The sequence below is a fragment of the Drosophila yakuba genome, chromosome 3R (assembly GCF_016746365.2).
Source record: "Drosophila yakuba strain Tai18E2 chromosome 3R, Prin_Dyak_Tai18E2_2.1, whole genome shotgun sequence".
NCBI lineage: Eukaryota > Metazoa > Arthropoda > Insecta > Diptera > Drosophilidae > Drosophila > Drosophila yakuba.
Genome location: NC_052530.2, coordinates 29580671 through 29604203, shown reverse-complemented (window position 1 = coordinate 29604203; position 23533 = coordinate 29580671). Strand labels below are relative to the sequence as shown.

General features: G+C 42.4%; 2 protein-coding genes across 2 annotated transcripts in view; both read left to right on the top strand.

Annotated features, from left to right (window-relative positions):
- Window positions 1-23533, top strand: part of LOC6538955 (5-hydroxytryptamine receptor 1) — a 60126-nt gene that overhangs the window by 27557 nt on the left and 9036 nt on the right. The window lies entirely within an intron of this gene.
- On the top strand, window positions 218-762 carry LOC6538956 (coiled-coil-helix-coiled-coil-helix domain-containing protein 10, mitochondrial). The gene has a single exon (XM_002099423.2). It carries the CDS (start codon window positions 341-343, stop codon window positions 683-685), a length of 345 nt encoding a protein of 114 aa, XP_002099459.1. The 5' UTR covers window positions 218-340; the 3' UTR covers window positions 686-762.

Genomic DNA, 23533 nt, shown 5'->3' with positions numbered 1-23533 from the left:
GCGGGAAATGGGAAATGGGAAAAGCAAACGCAAAAAAAGTGGGAAGTGAGAAGGGAAAACAAATTAGAATTCCTTTTTTCGTCCTCGCTGCAGGGTGCTGGCCACTGGCCGCCAGGTGGCGCTCTCGCATGCACTTAGCAATTAGCTGGCAGGGAATGCAATATAAATTAGCTGTCAAAGCTGCGAAAAAAGGATACCCAGAGCAGGCCAGGAGTCTATGAGTTAGCCATCAAAATGCCACATGTGTCATTCGAAATTCTACTCTACCGTTTGGAGGTAAACCCGATTTAGCTCATCTCGAAATATACATAAATTTTAAGCGCAGAAAAGAAGGGGAAATATGCCGCGCAGACAGAGAAGTGCTTCTGTCAGACCAAGTTGCACCAACTATTCGCCGCCGGTGCTGTTCACCGCCAAGAGTACCGAAATGGTCTTCAAGGATGCGGCCGCCCATGCCGTGGGCGTGGCAGCGGGATCAGCCGTGGGCCATGCCATCGGATCCGGAATAACCGGATTGTTCAGACGACGTGGCCAGCAGCCGCATCACAGTGATTTGGTGGAGGAAGGTCCTTGCGCCAAGGAAATGAGGCAGTTCCTCAAGTGCACCGAGGAAAACGACGATCTCAGTGTGTGCAAGGAGTTCAACGATGCAGTGCGCCGATGCCACCGCGAATACAATATTTAGGACGAACAATTGTGAAATCTTAAGACGTTCATGCTAAGCTAGATAAGTTTCTCGCAAGAAAATTTAAGTTTTTAAAATTGCTGTTTTAATTATTTAGCCTGCGCAACTTTGAATAGTAATTATAGAGATTCTATCGCTTACACCAAGGATAATAAGAAGCTCATTGCTTAGCAGACATTTATTGGAGCTCCGCTGCCATGTCATTGCCATTGTCATTGTCACTCTAATCTGCGCACCAGAGCCCGAAAACCCTTTTCCAATCATTAAACATTCCATTTGGTCCTTGGGTCCAATTTGAATAGACTTCAGCACTTCCAATCAAGTTCAGGCGATGTGGGTGCGCAATTAAAATGCTTTATGACAGGTCGGTCCTTCGTCCTTGAGCTTCCCCCTTTGCCTGTGTTTTTTTTTTTTTTTTTTTGTTACCACTTTAAAGCTGCCCCATTGTCACATGCTCGCTGCTCCTTTGGCGCTGTTATTTTTCGTCATTCTCAGTTAATTGTGATTTTGTTTACTGTCGTCCTTGTCCCTCCAGTTGCTCCTGTCTCTGCTGTCTCTGCTGTCTCCTGTCCCTCGACCCCTTGTCAGGATCTCGGCTTTGTTTGCCTTTCTACTTTGTCTGTGGATCCGGGCGCATATTTACTTTAATTTTGTTTTGTTATGTTACTTCGCCACCGCCCAAAAATGAAAGCCCACCCCCACCGATTTCAGCGACGAACGCGCTTTTCTCCTCGCTTTGAGCGCTTTTGTTTCGCATTTTCGCGTTTTTCCGTCTTTTTTTCCCCTTTATTTTTTTTTTTTTTTTGGGGGGTTTTTTTGGTGGGTCGCAAACTTTTTCATTTCGCTTTTTTATCTGCTTGGCTTGCGCGCAATTAAGCCAGCGAAATGTTTTTGGCCACGTCAAGGCGACGACGCTGACATTGAGGACCCCGGCGAGAATACCCTTTTTAATTTCAAGCATATTTTTGCAGCAGCAAACTCCTTGGAGGAGTTACACAGTCAAGCCTGCCTAACCTGAACCACTTGCCGCTTATACCAAACTAACTAGCATTTCAATCATTTTAGTACGTCGTTACCCATAAATGCTACATTAAAAGCATACATTCGCTAAAACATTCCTCAAATATAAATGCAAATGCAGACTGCCTTTAAACTGAGCTGTTAAATTCGCGTTTTCTATCTATAAAAATAGACACATAACTGTCATTAAATTCGCTAAAGTTGTTAAAGCTTCAAGCCAATTGCCTCTTCATTTTTACGAGTCTAAGCAAATCGCACTTGAGCAAGCTGAACTGTACGTTGGCAGCTGTCTTAAGCGCTTTGTCTGGCTTAATGAAAACAAATTAAATTTTGGCCAGCAGCAGCGGGCCTAATAAATATTTATTATGTGCTCAAAACTTGCCCGGCTCACATGCTCTTAAAGAGGGCTTCCTGCTGCCCCCCAGCTCCCGCTGATCTGGCACATCCTGGCCGAAAAGCTGGTCCTGGCAGCAAGGACCTCCCACTGCGGTCAGCGGAACTGCACGACAGGAGGATATGAACAGGGATCTGACCTGGTAGTCAGGTCAAGCCATAATTGCGTCCAATTAAGAGTCCTTGAATTGGAAACTAGTGCCACCATTTCAGTTACCACTGAACCACGTCGTGTTGTTGTGTTATGAAGTTGTCATCTATAATTAAAGTTTTCTTATTTATTTAATTTCTTTGCAATATCATTACATACCTGTCATTACGCAGCCCAACTACTGATGTGAAATATGATGTGAGGCGGGCAAAAAGCGGGAAAACACATTAAGAACGAGATGGCAAAATCCAACACACAATTCCAGCCAGATGCAGATGGATTTGCAGTTGCAGTTGCATTGGCAGGTGACGGGTGCAACAGCAAAAGCGTTTCATTGATTGCCTCTTTTTGTTGCCACCGAATTTTCCTGTTTCCATTGTGCCTTTTCACGCTTTTCCCAAAGAAAGCACTGCGGGTGGAAAAGGGAGCGGGGGAAAGTGTGAAATTCGATATGGCAAACACGCATTCAACTGCGAATCAGCCGTGTTTTAACTCTTTATTGTGGTGTATATACCGGGAAAATTTCCGAAGAATACTTTACATATTTGCAACATTGAATTGATTTGATCAGGAATTTACTTCATGTTGTCTGCACATGGAAAACTAACAAAATTTGCTTAAAAAGTTAAGCCCCATTTTGGTGTTTCCATGTACATATATGCATGACCGATTATTGCGCATTTTTCAGTGTAATGGTCGCCTGCGTGTGTTTTTGTGTGTGCATGGGGGCATGGGGGCGTGGCCACAGGAAAAAGGAAAAGCGAGGAAAACCGGCTGCGGGCAAACAATGAGAAATGGCTGGTCCACCTGCTTCACTGTTCCACTGGCCACACAAAGTCGGTGTGTGTGTGTTTGGTGTATGGTGTATGGTGTATGGAGTATGGTGAGCACTTTCCACTGGCTCACCGAGCAGAACGTGTTTAATTTAATTCCCCGGGCAGCGCGCTCCATGGACACTTGGGCAAATCGCATAAAATGCTAATAAAAATCAAATCAATTTCACAAGTGGTCGGGCGATGGGGCGTTGGGGCGGTGGGGCAGTGGGGCGTGCAATGCAATAAATTGCATCAAAATCGTGTAACCAAATTGGTTGAATGGCCAGTAAGTGCATTAGTTTTGAGCGCATCTGTCAAATATCAAATTGATGTGCAGCAAACTGTGGCGAAAGCTCTACAGTTGAAGGGCTGCAAGGTTGCTGAGCTGCGGAGCTGCAAAGCAATGCGGGCGGCGGAAGCGGAAATGCATTTCCGAAAACCGGAAATGCACTGCATACGAATTGCAAATGGCGTCCAGCAAATGGCGACCCATGAATATGGAGTGGGACCGCAGAATTGCTTTGCAGGCAGCCCGAGGCACCGAAAAGTTGGTAATGCCAGCATGTGGACCAAGTTGCGGTCCAATAAATAATTCAGCAACACAACTTTCCGGCGCTTGGGAGTTCATTAAAGATGGGAGAACTAAATTTAAATTGCTAGCTCGGTTTGGCCAACTCCTTGCCTGCTCTTCGTCCGTTTGCATTTGCATATTAATTAAACCCTACAGCCGAAAGGTCAAAATACCAAAATGCCAGGCCAAAAAACCATAAGCTGACCACACACAAACACACCACACACCCACACCACACACACACAAACACACACACACCACACACACACAGCATACACACACACAGCATACACACACTCAGCTGCCAGCTGCTTCATTAGATGGCGAGGCATATTTTTGGGGCGAAACGCCCACAAAAGCACAACAACTGAGCCCAGTTTAAGCCCATAAAAATTTAATTTCGCCTTAACAATGGGCGTATGGGCCAACAATTTGCCGTCAGCCGAAATTTATCCTACTCACCCCCTCCCCGTCGCCACAATGTGTCACTTAAATATCAATTTAATTTCCATAATAAAGCCAGCGCCTCCAGGACATTTCCCGATTTTCCCCCGGGGGATTTTCCCTATGATTGACAGTTTGTTTAGAGAAGGGAAAACAGCCGAAAAGTAGTTGACAGAACATTGATTGAAATAAGTAGATCAAATATGTATTAATAGAACGTACGGAATTTCAGTAGCGAAACAATCGTGCAGCCTTGGTTAATTGTATTTACCCAGCTCTCATCGCTTGAGGGAAAAAAGGAGAAATGGGAGCAGGACCTTAGCCATTTCAGAGGGGAGTTTGTTTAGTTGTGATTAAGGAAATTTAGCTGATTGCAATGCAAATACGTATTAACTTTATCGCAGCTTACTCCAGCACGCCCAGTGGGCGGATATCACTTATATAACATCAATATTAGCATGCCAAAGGTATATAAATAACTCGATTTGCTGGTAAATTCACAAAGCTAATGAGTCAGCCGGTAAAACAATTTGAAATTCAAATGTGTTTCCTAATTGGGAATTTAAAAACTTTATGCACTCGACTGAAATGCTTTTATGGAAATTACGGCCACGAAGAATTAAACCAAATAGTTCACATTAAATGGAATATGTGTGCGTTTAAACCTACTTATCTTGGGAACACATTTTACTGCAGTGAAATGAATTCAGTATCACATTGCACAAAAATGTATGCACAAGTATGCAGTGTATCAACATAAAGGCAGTGCAAATGAAACAATAGAGCAAACTTAAAAGTCCATTAAAAATGCTTAAGCGACTTTATAAAGTCGGCAGACCGCTTCAACTTGGTGACATTTGGGGTAAAGTGGGGGAAATGGAAAGTGGGAAAGTGGATGTGGATGTGGATGTGGATGTGGGTGACTGGACTGCATAAAACTCAGCTAACCCAGCTGAGCTGAACCGAACTGAACCCACAGACATATAGCGTACACTTGATGAACTGCTGCAATGCACCGAAAACATATAATCTGTGAATAGTTCTTAAAAGTTATAAATATTCAGCGAGGCACTCAAAAAATATATCAATATATAATTTGTATAGCCAAGAAACCCTTTGAAGAAGAACTTAAATTTACTTGTGACCACGCTTTTTTCTCAGTGCTCTGTGGTCGCCGACAATAAATAGAAATCTCAATTTACGATGCGTTAGTTGAGCTGCCGTTCTATATTTTTCCGAGAGGGCTTGGTGGTTACTAATGCCACTAGGACCTCGTTGTTCCTGCTGACTGGTGGGTGGTGGGTGGATGGTAGTGGGTGGTGGGTGGTGGGCGGAAGCGGGCGCAGTGTCCTTGCTGCGGGCCAAAACCCACTTGCCGCTCTAATGGCATTTGTGATGGCTGCGGTTATAGTCGTCGTCGCCGTCGCCGTTGACGATGACGATGATGTTGATTGGCGATTCGCCGGCGCATGCATGGATATGTCTCCATCTCCAGCTCCATCGTCCTAATCCCGCGGCAATGTCCCAATGTCCCGATGTCCTGTGGAAAGTGCACAACGGGTGCTTATGTGTTGACATTAAAAACTTTGCTCCAGTGGTGCGAAACCGAAACCAAAACTTAACCGACGCAGAGTTCAATTATGCCATAAAAGTTCGCGTCTCTCGCCAAAGTTTTTCACTCCGCTAATACGTGACATAATTTGTGGTAATACAATTGGATGGGTCAGAATGTTAGCAGATTGGTGGCAGACAGTAGTTCTCTGGGCTTCTTATCGAATGACAACCAGACAGATACAATGTTTGCAACTTGTCTACAACGACGAAGAAGAGCGCCTCAATTAGCGCCCACTTCCGTTCCGAGCAGTCGAGCGAGTCCGAAGGGGAAATTGCTGGCTTTTCTTCGGCGAAAATTAGCGGAAAAACTCAACCGCAAATGCGCTTGCCAGCGCAGTAAGCCGCAGTAAGGCTTTCTTCTGGTCAAGACAATTCCGGCCAGATGCTCAAGGACTTGCGCTGCAGCGAGGAGCGGCAACCTCAGCTAATTGGTCCTTGAATGCAAAGTGGTAGTAACTCAATTGGATTGTGGTCGGGATAAGCACAAAAGGACCAGTTCTTTATTCGCCACTTGCCTAGCTTTTTAAATTGCAATTGTCAGACCTGAAAAAAAGGTAAGGATTCTATGAAGTTAATGCTAGGATGGAATTAATTTGCATTATGCAAATTTAAGCTGCTGTTTTTTAGCCGAATGCCGCATGTTAAAGGCAGCCAATTAAACAATAATTTTCTGCTGCTGGCATAAATCAAAAATTCCCCTGATACAAACTTATTCATACATTGTCAAGTTGAGCTCCAACGTGTGTAATTTGATTTTGCTGAATTTTTTCCATTACGACAGCCTGTAGATATATAAATGTTTTAAAAATAAACAGCAAATCGAAATAATTCGAAATATTTAAATAATTAAATTAGTTGAATGTGTAAATTAATGCACACATTTTTATGCAGTAAATGCAGCAAAGAATTTATTATTCCATTATAGCACTGATTGTAGCGAACTACGAGTATATCTTCCCCGAGCAGATGGTTCATTGTAGTTGGGCGATCAAGCACGCGCTGGTTCCGGCTACCAATTCTCGGTAGAGTAAAGGGGGGGAATATTTAACATCGCGACTACATGCTCGTCTCGTATCACTCTTATTTATTTCGCGTGCTTTGGAATTGATCTCCACCAAAAAAACTAAAGGACTATCGGACGACAGGACTAAGGACAAACAAGGACATAGCACACTCGTACGACAGCAGCTGTTAAGCTGTCGACGCCCACCCTACCTTGACCACCACTAACCATTTAACTTAACTGGTGATCCCTACAAGTATGCTATACTTTACACTTCATACACCTTCCGTCGACGCATGGCACCCCTAGAGAGATTTACTCTGATTTAAACATTATAAACTTTAATTTTTAACATACAACAAACTTAAAAACTGACAATGTTTTAACTGAAACAGGTTTATACCACCTATCCTAAATGACTACCCTAACTTACAAATTTTAAACATCAAGATTTAACTTTTAAAAGACTTTTTTTTGAATGTGGCGTTCATGTAGACATTATCGCCAGAGATATATATGTAAAATGTAAAATTTTTGTTTGCTTAACAAAAAAAAAGGAATATTTTTGCTGGGCTTTAAGAATAGGGGAAGTAGGTTATATAGGGATGTGCATTTTAATTTTTAAATTTTTTGTTTTTTTATTCTTTTAAGATTTAAGCAAAAAAAGCGAAGATTGGGGCAAGGGTAAAATTTAGACAAGAGCAATTTTCATTTCCATTTTAAAATTTCTTTTTTTTTGAATTTATTTGTGAACTTGGAAAACAAGTAGCGCCGCAGTAGCTAATTGTTTGATTTTTTTTCCGGCAGCTGCTTTCTCATTTAAATAAAACCTTTAGTACTCACTCTGCATTTCCCACGATGAAGCGCTTCAAGTGGTTGCCTGTGGAAGAGAAAACAGCTTACACCGCCTTTTAATTCTAAGAGAGCTATTTCTTTTTTGATCTGCTCTTTTGAGCCGCTCTCCTACTGCGGTACTCTTTCTTCTCTTTTTACTTCCTTCTTGTGCTCACGCCACTTTAGGCGGGCTTTCGCTCATGTGGGAAGAGGAAGGAATATGGAATAAAGGGAGAAGGAAAGAAAAGGAAGGAATTGCCCTAAATGAATTCTATTCTCTTACAACATAACTTAAATTAATTTCCTAACATAAGGTGAATTTTTATTTTTTTCCTATCGGAATATCTTATGCTGATCTGCTTGACTGTTTGCCGATCTGCTTAACAAGCAGTCGGTCAGGTGTGAAGCGGTGTAAGGTAAAAATGGGTATATATGTAGATAATGTTATTGAATTCAATTAAATCATTTTCCTGCGCTTAACGGTGGCTGCTGTCTGATGCAATCCAGAATTAGACCTCCTGGTCGGCAAATTTATGTTTCCTTCACTGGTCGCACTGGCATTAGTTATTCTCTTGAAAATTAAATATTTTCCTAGGTGCCACCTGTAATTTTATGCCCTTAAGAAAAAATTCTGAGCCACAACACACGCACAAAACTTACCCTCTAGGGGTTGGCACTAAAGTTAATCAAAATATAGACTTTCCGATTCACCGGGTTTTGTTTGAATTGGTTGAATTATCAAATCTTTTTTCCTGTACTTTTGAGAGATCACTTTTATTCTCGGACAGCACGGACGCACTTTCTCGTTCGCTGGTATAAACTCAATTAATGCCCAGTGGCTACCGCTTCGGGTCGGGACCCCGAGTCTGAACTCCAAAAATTGCAGTTGGAGAAATGCTCTTCCTGACAGCCTAGTTAACATTTTTCCCGACCTTAAGCACGACCTAATTAAGTGCCTACTTTTAGGCCGAGATCACGACAAGCTACCTTACAATTCCCCCCTACCAAAATCTAACTTGGGGTAAGGTATTACCACAAGGAAGATGCAAGCTTGTCGGGCGGATACTTTCTATTGCCGTAGGTCTTTAGCATGGTATTTGCCTACAACCTTTCCTTGGAGATCCTCGATCTCGTAATAAGCCGTTCCTAGCTTCTTCCGAACTCTTGATTTTATGAAGACCGGAGCCAGTTTTGAGCTAAACCCATTGCAAAAATTGCTTTGTTGGAAGTTCCGTCGGTACACTTCCTGTCCAGGTCTATAAGATACCTCTCGGCTTCTCAGATTGTAGGACCGCTCGTTTCTTTGCCTTTGGACGTCCATCGCCTCCTGGGCGGTACGCATGATTATATCCCTCGAGTCGTCTTTATCAAACTGCACCGTTCTATCTTCCAGCAGTCCTAGTTCTCTAATAACTCGATACGACTTCCCGTCTACAATCATGTGCTGCCCAAACACCATTCTATAGGGAGTTGTTTTAATGGCTGAGTGTAAACTCGATCTTAACGCACAACAGATGCTACTGAGCTTACTATCCCAGTTCTTTTGGTTTGGGTCTATGTAAGCTTTAATAGCAGCTAAAACAGATCTGTTGACCCTTTCTGAAGCGTTGGCTTGCGGTGCATAAATAGCGGTATAAGAATGCGCCACGCCATATTTTTCTAACAGGGAATTGAAAGCCACGGATTTAAATTGTACCCCATTGTCGGAAATGATTGTTTCCGGAACGCCAAAACAGTGGAAGATTTCCTTTTCCAGGAAGGGAAGGATAGCCTCCGTTGTGAACTTCTTTACGGCTTTTAAAAATGGGAATTTTGAAGCATGATCGACAACTATGAACAATCCTATATTCCCTTCTGAGCTACGCGGATACGGTCCTAAAAAATCGACATAAAGTCTTTGGAAGATCCTGTCTGAATGACCAGTATTTCCTAAGGGTGGCCTTAAGATCTGACTGGGGTGTTTGGTAGTTTTACACACCGCACACTTGCTGACAAATTCCTTAACATCTGCTGCTAAATTTGGCCAATAAAAATATCTTCTTAGTTTCTCCAACATTTTAGCTACTCCGCAGTGGGCTGCCATGGGATCTTCATGAGCTCTTTTTAGCAATTCGGGAACTAATTCTTTGGGAAGCCAAAGTTTCCAGCAAGACTCATCTCCAACCTTTTCGTCTGCAGCGCGTTCCGCGCGGCGATACAAGTACCCGTTGCTGATCTTGACATCCAACAATCTGGGTGTTCCTGAAGAGACAGCTGACTTTAAATTTTCGTACTCCGTTCCCCTGAATGCTTTGGCCTCCATATCCACTAAACTTGCTACTTCGAAAGCGGATAGGTCGTCTGTAAAGGTCCTTGACAGGGCGTCTGGCACCACGTTCTGACTGCCTTTTCTATGGCTGATTTTAAACTTAAACCCTTGTAATTTTAGGGACCAGCGGGCCAGACGGGAACTTAGGTCTCCTTGGGACATAAGCCATTTTAAAGAAGCGTGATCCGTGATAATACTAAATTCTTGTCCCTCCACATATGCCCTAAATTTTTTTACTGCCAACACGGCTGCCAGACACTCCTTTTCGGTCACCGTGTAGTTTGATTGGCACCTGTTCAGCTTCCGAGACATAAAGGAGATCGGAACCTCGTTTCCTTCCGAGTCTTGCTGCATCAGGACTGCACCAACTCCTGTATTGCTTGCATCGCAATGAATGGAAAAAGGTGCGTCAAAATTCGGGCTGTGTAAAACTGGGGCAGTGCACATTTTTTCCTTTAGCCCCTCAAAGGCTTCCTGAGCTTCCTTGGTCCAAACAAATCTCCGTTTATTTTTTAGAGTATCTGTAATTGGGGAGGCTAGCGCTGCGAAGTTCTTTATGAACTTATTGTACCACCCAGTCATCCCTAAAAATCGACGAACTTGCTTCATTGATTGCGGGCTTGGAAATTCGACTATGGCGGATATTTTATCTGGGTCCGTCCCTACAGTTCCATTTCCAATCACATGTCCTAGATATTTTACTTCTTTGATGCAAAAGTTGCTCTTCTCCACATTTATGGTTAGTTTGGCTTTTTGTAGATAAGAGGCAACCTCCTGCAAAACTTCTATGTGCCTTTCGAACGTGTCTGAAACTATTAGTAGGTCGTCCAGGTAAACGAACACCTCGTTTCTCAAGTCTGCGGGTATCACCTTATCCATCAGCCTGCACATAGTCTGAGGAGAATTTGATAACCCAAAAGGCATAACCACAAATTGGTAAAGGGGTCTCCCTGGCACGGTAAACGCTGTTTTGTCCTTGGAGCTTTGGTCTAGCGGGATCTGCCAGAATGCATCCTTAAGGTCTAAGGTAGTAATGAACTCAGCTTTAGGGAGTCTACTCAATATTCCATTTATTAAGGGCATTGGGTATGCATCTTTTACCGTCACCTCATTTAACTTTCGGCTATCAATACAAAGCCTAACTTTTCCTGGTTTTTGCACCAGGACTACTGGGGAGGACCAAGCACTGGATGACTCTTCAATAACCCCTAACTTGAGCATCCTATCCAACTCGGCGTACATCAGTTTTTCTGTTGCAGGCGATACGGCATAGTGTCTTTGCTTTACTGGCTTTGCTTGAGCAACATCAATGGAGTGGGTAATCAATTGGGTCCTTCCTAATCCTTTTAAGGCATACGACGGGAAAAGTTGAACAACCTGAAGCAGCGTTTTCTGCTGGCTTTGAGTAAGCTCTCGAGCCGAAGGCTCCTCTAAGGCTGCCACTACTTGGTTGTTGCCACAGAAAGCTTCGGGTAGCAGCTGAAAGTGCTTCCAAAAATCTATACCTAAATAGAGATCCCCTGCTAAAGATGGAACTACGTAGAAGGTGATATTTTTATTCTCGTTCCGGAAGGACACTTCAGTGGTTACTCGGCCGGTAATTTTCTGAGATTGTCCATCGGCTGTTCTAACATCTGCGGTAAATTTTTGGCATAAAATATTTAGACCTGGCAGCTCTGTGGCCAGACTACCACCTATGCAGCTAACTGATGCCCCTGTATCCAATAAGCCCACTACTGTTTTTCCTAGCATTTTCACCTGAGCATACGGCCTAACGTCGCGAAGTTGCCCCACCATGGCTGAGAGAAGCAGCTTCCGTTCTTCCTTTCTTAGTTTTTTTCTTTTCTCCCTGCGAATTTTTGATCGGCTTGTATCTGTGACCTCTAGCTTTTGTTGGACCTGGTCCACCTCAAAGGTTGTAGATACGCTGCTACTAGTTTGGTTGATATCGTTTAGTTTGTCATCGTTGATTTCGAAACCATCTGTCTGCGTGCCCTTGTGGCACGCCCTTGCTGGTTTTTTGGAGCGTAACTAGTACATTTACTGCATGACGGCTTATAAGTATCTGCTTTACCGCAACCATAACAGAAGACACGTCTATCCGCGGTGCACTCCTGATACCTGTGACCCTTTTCCTGGCAGTTCCAGCACTGCAATTCCATGGCCGCTAACTCTAGATCTTCCTCTAGATCTTCGAATTCCGATTCTGACTCGATCTGACATTGGACCTCGCAAACCTGTCGCCTGGGTACCTGGCGTTGTGGAAACCCCTGAGGCTTCCCTACGCTTTGCATAAAGATTTCCCGAGTCCTAACCAACCTTCTTAATTCGGAAACGGTATCGGCACGCTCGTATAAAATTTCGTGCTGAATATCGGGTTGGAGATTGGCTCGTAAGGTTTCAACCATAGCTCCTTCTGACATGGGCTGCGATAGTCTATCCGCAAGAGTCGCTATTACCCGGTAGAAATCATCGAATGATTCGCTTCCGCGTTGCTTTCTCTGGTCTATCTCGGCCCTGATATTTCTGTCAGTTCGGTCGTCCTTAAATTGCCCTTTGAGTGCGGCGCATAATTCATACCAGCGCACAACGGTTACACTTTTGTGGTAACGCCAATACCAATCGCTCGCAATACCCTCGAATAACGTACTGGCATTTTGAGCCACGAGTTGAAGATTACCGTCCAATGTTTGACCGGCTAAAGCTTCGACTCGGTAAATAAAGTCCTCGACAGCCATTGGACCCTTTCCTGAGAAACGTAGTTTCCAGTTAAACATTATCTGGGCGATCTTATCCGGTCTTAAGGAGGTCATTGCTGACGCAGGTGACTGGTTAACGCTACGGGTTGGACCTACATTTGGTGAGCCTTGTGGTACTCCGTTAGATCTGTCGTATATTGGGTCTAGGAATACTTGGTTAGACGAAAGGCTTGATGCCTGAGCTTGAAAGCCCGCAGTGATCGCTTGGGTCAGGCTATTTGTGTGTTGGCCCAAAGCGTCTGCAAAACATTTTGATTGTTGGGCCAAGGCTGCCGTAATGGCTCCCGAGATAGCCGATTTTATGCTTTCAGCCATTGCTGTCTGAAAATCGGTTGTGGGTTCAGTCGGAGGTGAAGGCTGTTCTTGGTTTTTTGGGTTGGACATTGCCGTTTTTTGTTGGTGCCTTTCTTGACTGGTTTTGGATCTAGTCAGAACGTTCGGTTGCGCTCTTGGAGTTTTAAGTTTTGACCCTGACGGTTGGTTTTCTAGGTCCCCGGACAAGTTTTCGGTGGACGGTAATGAAAGGGAACTAGAGCAGACAGGACAGATTTTATTTTTCCCCGATTTCGCAGTAAAGCAAGTTCGGTGAAATTCGTGTCCGCAACTGGTGGTTAAAATTTGGCTAGGATAAGAAATAGTTCTAGCGCAGATGTGGCATATATTTTCTACAATTTTAGATAAGTCTTCGGTGCTGTGTGCTAGTGGCATCTCTAATGAACCTATGCTATACACTGACCTATACTATACACTCAAGAACATATAATAAAATAAATAAATAAATAATGTGGACTATTAATAAAAAAAATTATCCTATTAAATAAATAATTGAGAGCACAAAAATAAGGTAAAAGAAAATAAATAAACAAATAAAAATCGGGTTGCCATGCAATCGTTTTCAGGTATCGTTGTGTAAAATTCCTTGTTACTAAAGTCCTGACGTGGTTTAAATGTACGCTATTGACACTACTGATTTAAACAGAAAATTACCAGAATGGAAGGTAAAGGATGTTTTATTTAGACATAGAAAACAAATATCTTGGCTCAACACAAGGCAAAAGGCAACAAGTGGTTCCTTGATTCTTTGAAATCCTAGTGAACTTTTCACTAGTCCTACATTTAACATCCTATGTACATTAACCTTTTGAATTTCATTAATAAATGACAAATTATACAAAACACAAAAGGCAAAAGACAACAATTGGCTTGTACAATTTATACATTTAATTTTTTTAATTTTATACAAAAGATTAACGAACAAAACAAAATTAAAAGAAATAAAAATAACAAAATAAATTATTACAACATTAAATGCACTAATTATGACGCGGCGTTAAAGCTAAATAGCTGAAACTCTTCCAGCAGTCAATAGGACAATTTAATATAATAATAATAATAATAAAAAAAATATGTGTTCCGATTCAGTAGCGGCGTAAGAGCCAAATGACTAATACTTTTCCAGCTGCCTGATTTAAGCAATTTTCGGATTTCTAGATCGCGATTTGTTTTATGCTTCGACCACATACTTTTGTTAATGAACTTGTGGAGATTTTGGGGACGAACGTCTGATGTTATTGACGGTTTGAAAAAATGTTTATTTTTGATCTGGCCTCGCCGGATCGATCTGTCACCATGACAGAATCGGGCCTCACACGTTTGGGCGCCAAGATAAGATTATGATAAATAATAAGAATACTGTAGCGAACTACGAGTATATCTTCCCCGAGCAGATGGTACATTGTAGTTGGGCGATCAAGCACGCGCTGGTTCCTGCTACCAATTCTCGGTAGAGTAAAGGGGGGAATATTTAACATCGCGACTACATGCTCGTCTCGTATCACTCTTATTTATTTCGCGTGCTTTGGAATTGATCTCCACCAAAAAAACTAAAGGACTATCGGACGACAGGACTAAGGACAAACAAGGACATAGCACACTCGTACGACAGCAGCTGTTAAGCTGTCGACGCCCACCCCACCTTGACCACCACTAACCATTTAACTTAACTGGTGATCCCTACAAGTATGCTATACTTTACACTTCATACACCTTCCGTCGACGCATGGCACCCCTAGAGAGATTTACTCTGATTTAAACATTATAAACTTTAATTTTTAACATACAACAAACTTAAAAACTGACAATGTTTTAACTGAAACAGGTTTATACCACCTATCCTAAATGACTACCCTAACTTACAAATTTTAAACATCAAGATTTAACTTTTAAAAGACTTTTTTTTGAATGTGGCGTTCATGTAGACATTATCGCCAGAGATATATATGTAAAATGTAAAATTTTTGTTTGCTTAACAAAAAAAAAGGAATATTTTTGCTGGGCTTTAAGAATAGGGGAAGTAGGTTATATAGGGATGTGCATTTTAATTTTTAAATTTTTTGTTTTTTTATTCTTTTAAGATTTAAGCAAAAAAAGCGAAGATTGGGGCAAGGGTAAAATTTAGACAAGAGCAATTTTCATTTCCATTTTAAAATTTCTTTTTTTTTGAATTTATTTGTGAACTTGGAAAACAAGTAGCGCCGCAGTAGCTAATTGTTTGATTTTTTTTCCGGCAGCTGCTTTCTCATTTAAATAAAACCTTTAGTACTCACTCTGCATTTCCCACGATGAAGCGCTTCAAGTGGTTGCCTGTGGAAGAGAAAACAGCTTACACCGCCTTTTAATTCTAAGAGAGCTATTTCTTTTTTGATCTGCTCTTTTGAGCCGCTCTCCTACTGCGGTACTCTTTCTTCTCTTTTTACTTCCTTCTTGTGCTCACGCCACTTTAGGCGGGCTTTCGCTCATGTGGGAAGAGGAAGGAATATGGAATAAAGGGAGAAGGAAAGAAAAGGAAGGAATTGCCCTAAATGAATTCTATTCTCTTACAACATAACTTAAATTAATTTCCTAACATAAGGTGAATTTTTATTTTTTTCCTATCGGAATATCTTATGCTGATCTGCTTGACTGTTTGCCGATCTGCTTAACAAGCAGTCGGTCAGGTGTGAAGCGGTGTAAGGTAAAAATGGGTATATATGTAGATAATGTTATTGAATTCAATTAAATCATTTTCCTGCGCTTAACGGTGGCTGCTGTCTGATGCAATCCAGAATTAGACCTCCTGGTCGGCAAATTTATGTTTCCTTCACTGGTCGCACTGGCATTAGTTATTCTCTTGAAAATTAAATATTTTCCTAGGTGCCACCTGTAATTTTATGCCCTTAAGAAAAAATTCTGAGCCACAACACACGCACAAAACTTACCCTCTAGGGGTTGGCACTAAAGTTAATCAAAATATAGACTTTCCGATTCACCGGGTTTTGTTTGAATTGGTTGAATTATCAAATCTTTTTTCCTGTACTTTTGAGAGATCACTTTTATTCTCGGACAGCACGGACGCACTTTCTCGTTCGCTGGTATAAACTCAATTAATGCCCAGTGGCTACCGCTTCGGGTCGGGACCCCGAGTCTGAACTCCAAAAATTGCAGTTGGAGAAATGCTCTTCCTGACAGCCTAGTTAACATTTTTCCCGACCTTAAGCACGACCTAATTAAGTGCCTACTTTTAGGCCGAGATCACGACAAGCTACCTTACATGATAGCTAATGATGAGTTTTGGCATCGTTAGAACCTTTTTTTTTCAGCTTTTTAAGCCAGGTTTTGTGGCCAACATTTAACATTTGATGGTTCAGAATTTGATGTGCTTAAAATGTGCAACAATTTCGCTTTCGCCCGAAACCATTTTCCGTTTTCCCTCTGAAAGTGACAGCGCATAACTTTCCGCAAATTGCTGCATCATTTCAGCTTCTTTGGGTAAACTATTTCAGCTCGGGCCTCGCATAAATATGAATTTACAAATTTACATGCCACTAAAAAAGCAACAAACTTTTACTCTGTGTGTTTTTTTTTTAGCTGCAGCTATGCGGGGCGCGCAAGGACATTTTTCGGAGGAGCGGCGGAAAAGTGCGGAAAAGCCCTCAGAAAATAGGCGCAAAAGTCTGCGCCGAGATAAAGCTTTGTTGTTTCTCCCCTTGACAAGCCGCACTTTTGTTGCTGTGCCTCTTGTTTACTGTTGTTGTTGTTGTTCTTGTTGCTGTTGTTGTTGCGGCTCTGGTGGAACGCATAAAAGTTTTTAATTAAATTCCCCTGCCAAGCCAGGAGCCACTTGTTGTGCTCGGAGGAGCACGGGGCGCGGCAAAGAGTTCACTTGGTGACAAGTTTGCATAAAGTAGTAAAAAAGCTATTTTTATACCGCTAAGGGGTTCGGTGCACTGCGAGAAACGGGGCCTCACTAATCACACGATTTAGTACATTCGGCATAAACCTGGAACTCTTTTGGTTTGGCTCTTAAAACTGCTACAGATTAAAATTCATAGCTAAAAGTGATACACAAAAATGCATCTTTTTTTTACAGTGCATCAAGCCAGGCTTAGGCAGTAGAAGTTTTCAACAGTACTGAATATATTGAGGAAAGTTTTCAAATATTTTGACGAACAGCTGAAGAAACTGAAAATATTGCACTTAGCCTGGTGAACTTCTGGCAATTAACATAATCAAAATGTGTTTTCTTTCTCGAAACTTCTGGCCTGATAAATCATTTTCATATATTTTCTGCAATTTTCCACTTCAATCAGCAGTTGGCAAATGGAATTGCAGCTGGCTGGTCATCGGAATCAATTTGGAAACGTTTAAATTGTATATTCCTTCCTTCCTTCATCTCCAGACTGTTTGCCAAGCGCCTGGGGCTCCTCATTGGGGCATCCTTGGAGTCCGGATGCTCGGAGCAGTTGCAACAGGCAGTCGGCTCCTCCGACATCCTTTTGCCTTCTGCTGACGCATCCTTTGGCTCCGTCCTGCCGCAACAAGTGTCCGTTTGCCGTGTCCTGTTCTGTTTTGGAAGGACTCCTTGGGGTGGCAGCTGTTGCTCCTCGGCTGCTGTTTGCATTTTCATGGTACACTGCCTCGGGCGAGTCAATGTTGCTTTTTGGGCCGCTCAATTAAGCGGGACTTCTGGGAAAACGCCATGGAAAAGCCTATTAACGCAGCAGCCATTATTTCATTAAAAATATAGTACAGAATAACGTTTAATATCAATTAAACTGCAGTCTTTAAAGAGTTGCATACTTAGTTCTAGGAACTTAGTTCTTACTTACTTCGTTCTATAAGATATTTACAACTAAAGAGCAAAATATAATTTTATTTTCCTTATTAAAATTTAACTAAAGTGTTTCTAGTTTTTACTTAGTTCATTCTGCGATTTAGCGGTCAGCATGACAAGTGGTTAAAGTTTGCGGACCGCTGACAGCCGCTCAACTTTTCCGACAAATTGCTCGACCCAGCAGCGACATTTGCACCTGTCGTTAGTGCCCTTTGGAAATTCCCCCCTCTCCATGCTTTCAAAGATATAAACGTACATCACTGTCGGCAGAAATTTGTTGTATTTGGCTTTTTGTTTGCTTGCCTCGGTGGCTAAATTTAGAAGCTGCTCGGCAGAAAAGTTTGGACAAAGTCAGATGTGGAATAAACATGCAAGAATCGAAAATTCAATTTAAACGTCACAGCGCTCTGTCATCTAATCATAACTCAGATGAAGGGAACTGGGAAAGTGGGGAGCTTCGGTGATATCGTATGCGGGAAACGTGTCTGTTGGCCTTCGCAAATCTGGCAAATGTCAGACAGATTGTCAGATTGTCACAGAGGAAAAGCGGAAAAGCGGATGGCGTCTGTGCGGGTTGAAGTATCTCATGAATGCATCGCAAACGCAGCATTTTCCCCTCAATGAATGGAATGAGTGCGGAAACCGAAATGCATCGAGGTTGTCACTTGCCAATTTTCCCAGTTTTCGACAGAAGCAAAACGCCAAAAAGAAGTAGCTTTCATTGATTGCAAAGTCGTTGAATGGAAGCCATTCTCCTGAATGGGCCAAATTGCAGGCCGCCTATTAGAGCCAAGAGATTTGGTCGGATTTCAGCCACCCGGCATCAAATTAAGTTGGCACCACTTTTTTTTTGGCACCTTTTCTCGGAATATGTGCTGAAAAAGAAATTCAACTGCCATATAAATGGAAAGTCTTGAAAGAAAATCAATTGAACGAAGAAAGTACTGAAAAGTAATGTTTACTCACTAACAGAAATAATTCGATTGGTAAAAACTTAATTTCAAGTCAACTTTAAGTAAATCAAAGAACGAAATTGGTTTGCTTTGTTTTTTTTAAGTTAAAACATTCAACATTTCGAGCCCGACGATTTTCCATCAATTTTCAGCTGATCGAGTTACCAGCAGCTCTGTAAGTTCGATACTTGGATTTCCATCAAAGAAAATATTTACATTTTTCACTTAGCCAGGCGGGCGAAATGAAATGCCAAACAAAGGACACAAAAAATGCGCCGGGGCAATAAAGTGTGGAAAAAGAAACCGAATAATTGTATGAAATAAGAAAACGAGCCACTAAAGAGGCTGAAACGGCTGAAGCGGCAGCCTTGAAGTTCCATCTCCGGCAAAGAATTAAACTAATATTTATCAAAGAGATGAGCGAGACGTGCTTCAAGCTAAACAAAAGACGGCAGCGAAAGCCGGCGCCATCCTGGGAGCAATGAGCAATGGTCCAATGGCAAGGACGAGCGGGGTGAACAAGGAGCAGGAGGAGGAGCAGGATGAGCTGAAGGATCCCGCCGAGATGCTGCAGCGTCACGCAGACTAAAGCAAGTGACGCTGTCAAAAAGCGGAATGAATGGAGCCCCTCTGCTCCGCTGTTACACGGCATAAAATTGGGAATGCAACGTGGAAATCTTTGTGGAAATATAGTGGTTCCACTTTGGACATAAAGTGGATGAACCAGAAAAATATATGGATTTTTGAATACCTCTTAAGGTTGTCTAAGTGCAGTTGAAAAGTTACATAAGTGACATGCTTTCTATCCCAAGTTTGCTCTCAGTTTTTAAACTAGTTTTTTTGTGCGAAACTAGGCCCTGTAATTTTGTGTCTCCACAGATTTTTCCAGATTGCTAACGCCCTTTTTTTCCCAGTGAATGTGTGCCAGAGTGGCGCGAAAGTTGAGCCAACTTTATGCTAATTAGCAGCTGCTAACCAGCGTTAAAACTTTGCACTTAACAGGCGCTGGAGGAGCAGAAGGAGGAGCAGGAACAGGAACTGGAGCTGGAGTGGAACAGCCCGACATGTGTTCTAATGTCCTCCAACCTGGCGGGCCTGCAATTTACGGGCTGCAGGATCCTTGGGCATTGTGGCTCCTCAAATTGGATAAGTGCCGCTCTTCGGACAGCTGGTCCCACAATGGACAGTGAGATATACGATATGTATTCAGGGCTTATATTCTCAGTGGCTCAGCACTTTCCGCCATCTCATGGTGTTCTGGTGCTCTGGTGTGCTGGCCAAACAATACTTTCAAAAATATCCATTTATAAGCATACATTTCGGTTGCTACGGCAGTCGGCGGGCTTGGGTAATTGCATTGAAATGGGAAAATAAAACGGCAATAAATATGCCCATTGTGTGCCAGTGCGACTTCAGTGCCAACAATGCGCACCATAAATTAACTAAATTGAAAACCATTTTGGTGCAGCGCTCTCAGAAGCTCTGCACCTCCCAAAAACCCACGACCTTCGTCGTCGGCAACACTTTTATATTCATTACATTTCACAGCGAGCTCGAGAGTCTATTGTGCCCTGCGTTTGAAAGGGGAACTTGGCTTTATTAAAGAGCTGGCTTTTGTGTGTGACCATTTAATTGATAGCTATAGTATTTACTGAAATATGTTGCAAATGCGGTAAAAGATGCTCCAATTGACAGGTATTTACAGCAGTCTATTTTCAAATATATGAAAATATGGAGTTGTCTATAGCATAAGTCAATTTATTGCTCGTTGTTATCATTTTTGTTTGTTTCTCTTCTGGATCCTGCTTTCTTTTTCCCATGTTAAACCTTCTAAAAAGCAAACTGTTTCAGCCAGAGAAAACACATTTATAATACCTAGAAAAAAAAGATGTTAAAAGTGAGCTGGGAATGTAATCAGCTTGTTTCCATTCATAGTAAGAGCATTACAAAGCCAGCTCAGAATTTGGTGCAATATTTTCGCAGCTTTTTTCCTCCTTGATGCGCTTTCCGCTCAGTGCGCACATAAATATGCAATAGAAACTTTTCTCACGTTTTTGATTGCATTTTTTGTGCAGCGTCATAAATATTTAATGTTTACTTTCGCCAGCCACCGGAAGTTTCGCAACTGAGCTTCATTTTTTATCCCCCTTCCAGCTTCCAAGATCAGCACATTTCTATCCTCGCCGCTTGGCCGAGCATCCTTTATTGCTTTCCGTGTGGCCGGCGGTAAATAGATACAATGTGTTGAGTGGCGCGGATTTACACTAATGTCCCTATTATTACAAGGGGACTTGATAAGCGCGGAGAACGCGACTTCCTGGCAACGTTCCTAAATGTGGCCAAAAACCGCACGATGCACTTCATTAACTTAATTAAAAATCTTGGCAGAAGCTCGGCAAATAGGGCATACGAGTGCATAGAGAACGGCAAGTGTAAGTGCAAGAACCGCAGAGCGAGTCATTTCCAGCTGAGTGCAAATAATGCGCTTTCCCACACGAACACTGAGAAAACAAAGGGTACTCCCGTTCAATTCGTTAACCATTTTGTAGCAAGCTATATACGATAACTGCCTTGCTGGGGCATAAAACATATTATTTTCAACGCATCAAAAAACACTATAAAATGCATCGAACTATACTTTTTTTTTGCCTGTGTACCCCCGCCAGTACACACACTTTCATAACGCAGCACACGAAGCGTAAACTCAATTAAAAACTGTCGAGCTGTTGCCGCCATGCCGCATTTCTCCTGATGACGGAAGTTGATTATCTTTATCCAGTGTCAGAAAAACACACACATGTTGCCCCGTCTCGCTTTTCCTTGCCAACCGGGTTTTTCCTAGGCTTTTCCTAGATCCGCTGTGTTTTTTCCATTCGCACTTAACGGCGCATGCAAATGCATTGTGCGACTCTTTTTTGTGTGTGCCACTGGAATTTCTCCTATTATGGCATGTAATTTGTGTTTTCTTGTTACTTTGCTACCTTGGGTGCCGGCGGCGTAGGTAATTGGATTCTAAATGCAACTGCATTCATAAATTAGCCATCTAACTGGCTCGGCTTGCACAGTTGTAGGGCCACAAAGCTGCACACAGGATGTAAGCGAATTCCCTTGCTGAGCAGTCAGATAGTCAGATCTCATAAATGTCATTCGGGAATCGTGCTTGTCTGGGAGTTGTGGGCAAATAAATTTGTCATTCAGCTACCACAGAGCCACCACAGAGTTGCACTCAGAGAAATAGGTCCTGAAACTAAAATCCATTTGGTTTTTAAACAGAACAGATAACCGCAAACTTAAATGTTTTATTTAGGAAATTGTTCAATACAATATTGATTCCTTTTTGATTAGCTTCACTTTGAGTTATCAATTCATAAATTGTAAATTATTTCTCCTTTTAGTGCCAACTTGTGATATTACGCCCCATGTTCATCGAGTTCATCTAAATGCGGACCGAAGCAAACAAAGTCACTGCGAATGGAGTGATTGGTGTTCCCAGTGGCTGCATGTTTGGAATTTTTATCGGGCGTGCCCTACGCCACCCACTTGAACCGACACCCCACCCCTTTTACCCCCCCTCGTTGGCTCGCCAGCGATATCTGCTCGACTCTGCTGCACTCTGTTGCAAATGCAATGCCTACAATGTCTCGAATGCGACTAAGCATGACGTTGATGAAGCGCATGCAACAGCTCAACTTAGTTGAAGGTTAATGGAATGGCAGGTTGATGTTGCTGTGCTTTGCTGCTCCTCTTGCTGTTGTTGCTGCTGCTGTTGCTGTTGTTGCTGTTGCTGCTGCAGTGGGGCGATGTGTTGCTGCTGTGCAGTTGTGCAGTTGTGCAGTTGCCGCCTGAATTTGTTGCTGACAATTTCTTGTTAGCGCCCGCTGTTCATGTTGCGGTTTAGTGTGCGTGTGTGTTCTAGACGATAAATTTTCAATTTTGCAACTCGCGTGGTTTTGTGTGAGTGAGCGAGTGAGCGCGCGCGCGTTTTAGCGTTTCCGCCTGTTTAGCCACCATTCAACGCAGCACAACATGGCGTATGATTGATGCCGTCTCTGCCAGACGCCATACACTCGCGCACGCAGACAGGCGCTTATTATATTTACATAAAACAAAATCTCGCGTGGTTAAAGGCTGAGAATGGGTTCTGTCGTGGGCAATTCAATGGCGCAACTCACTCCTGCTCCTCATGTCTCGCGATTTGATGGAGCACCTGACACTCACACATCCACATCACACGCTCCCAATAATCCGCTAACACCAACACCAACACCATTTCCAAACACACACTTAACTTCCATTATGCGTTAGGGTTCTTTAATTACTTACACACACCTCATCACTTATCTCGCTCATTGCAGAAGACGTCCACTGAGCCCCAAGCCCAGAAAGAGACGGGCGTAGAGACAGAGAAAGAGATAGCAAGTCCCAAAGAAATTAAATCTTAAAATTCAGTCAGAAATAGGATAACCGAGCCAGAAAAATGTGATAAAGAAGATTATCACAGCTCTTGCTGTGCAATTTTGAAAGGACATTAAAGGCTTTACATCGTAAAGTATCAGGAATTTAGATGATAATCAACATGCTCCACTAATTTTTACAACAGCCATTATTATTGACAATTTGTTCGACGAGCCAATGCGAATTTGAAGTTTTCGCTGCATTGCACATAGTTTTTTATTTTTATGTTTAGTGCATCTACTTAAGCTTGCGAGGAATTTAATTTTGACATTATACTGCATTGAATGCAGTCGCCAGGGCCCTTGGAAAACAATTCAATTAGTGGCAGCTAAGAGACAAAGTTATCCGGCAGCCATATAAAAAGATTTTACGACTC

Bases quoted from the DNA above. Each gene is read 5' to 3' on its own strand.
- LOC6538956 (XM_002099423.2), top strand. From the start codon at position 341: ATGCCGCGCAGACAGAGAAGTGCTTCTGTCAGACCAAGTTGCACCAAC.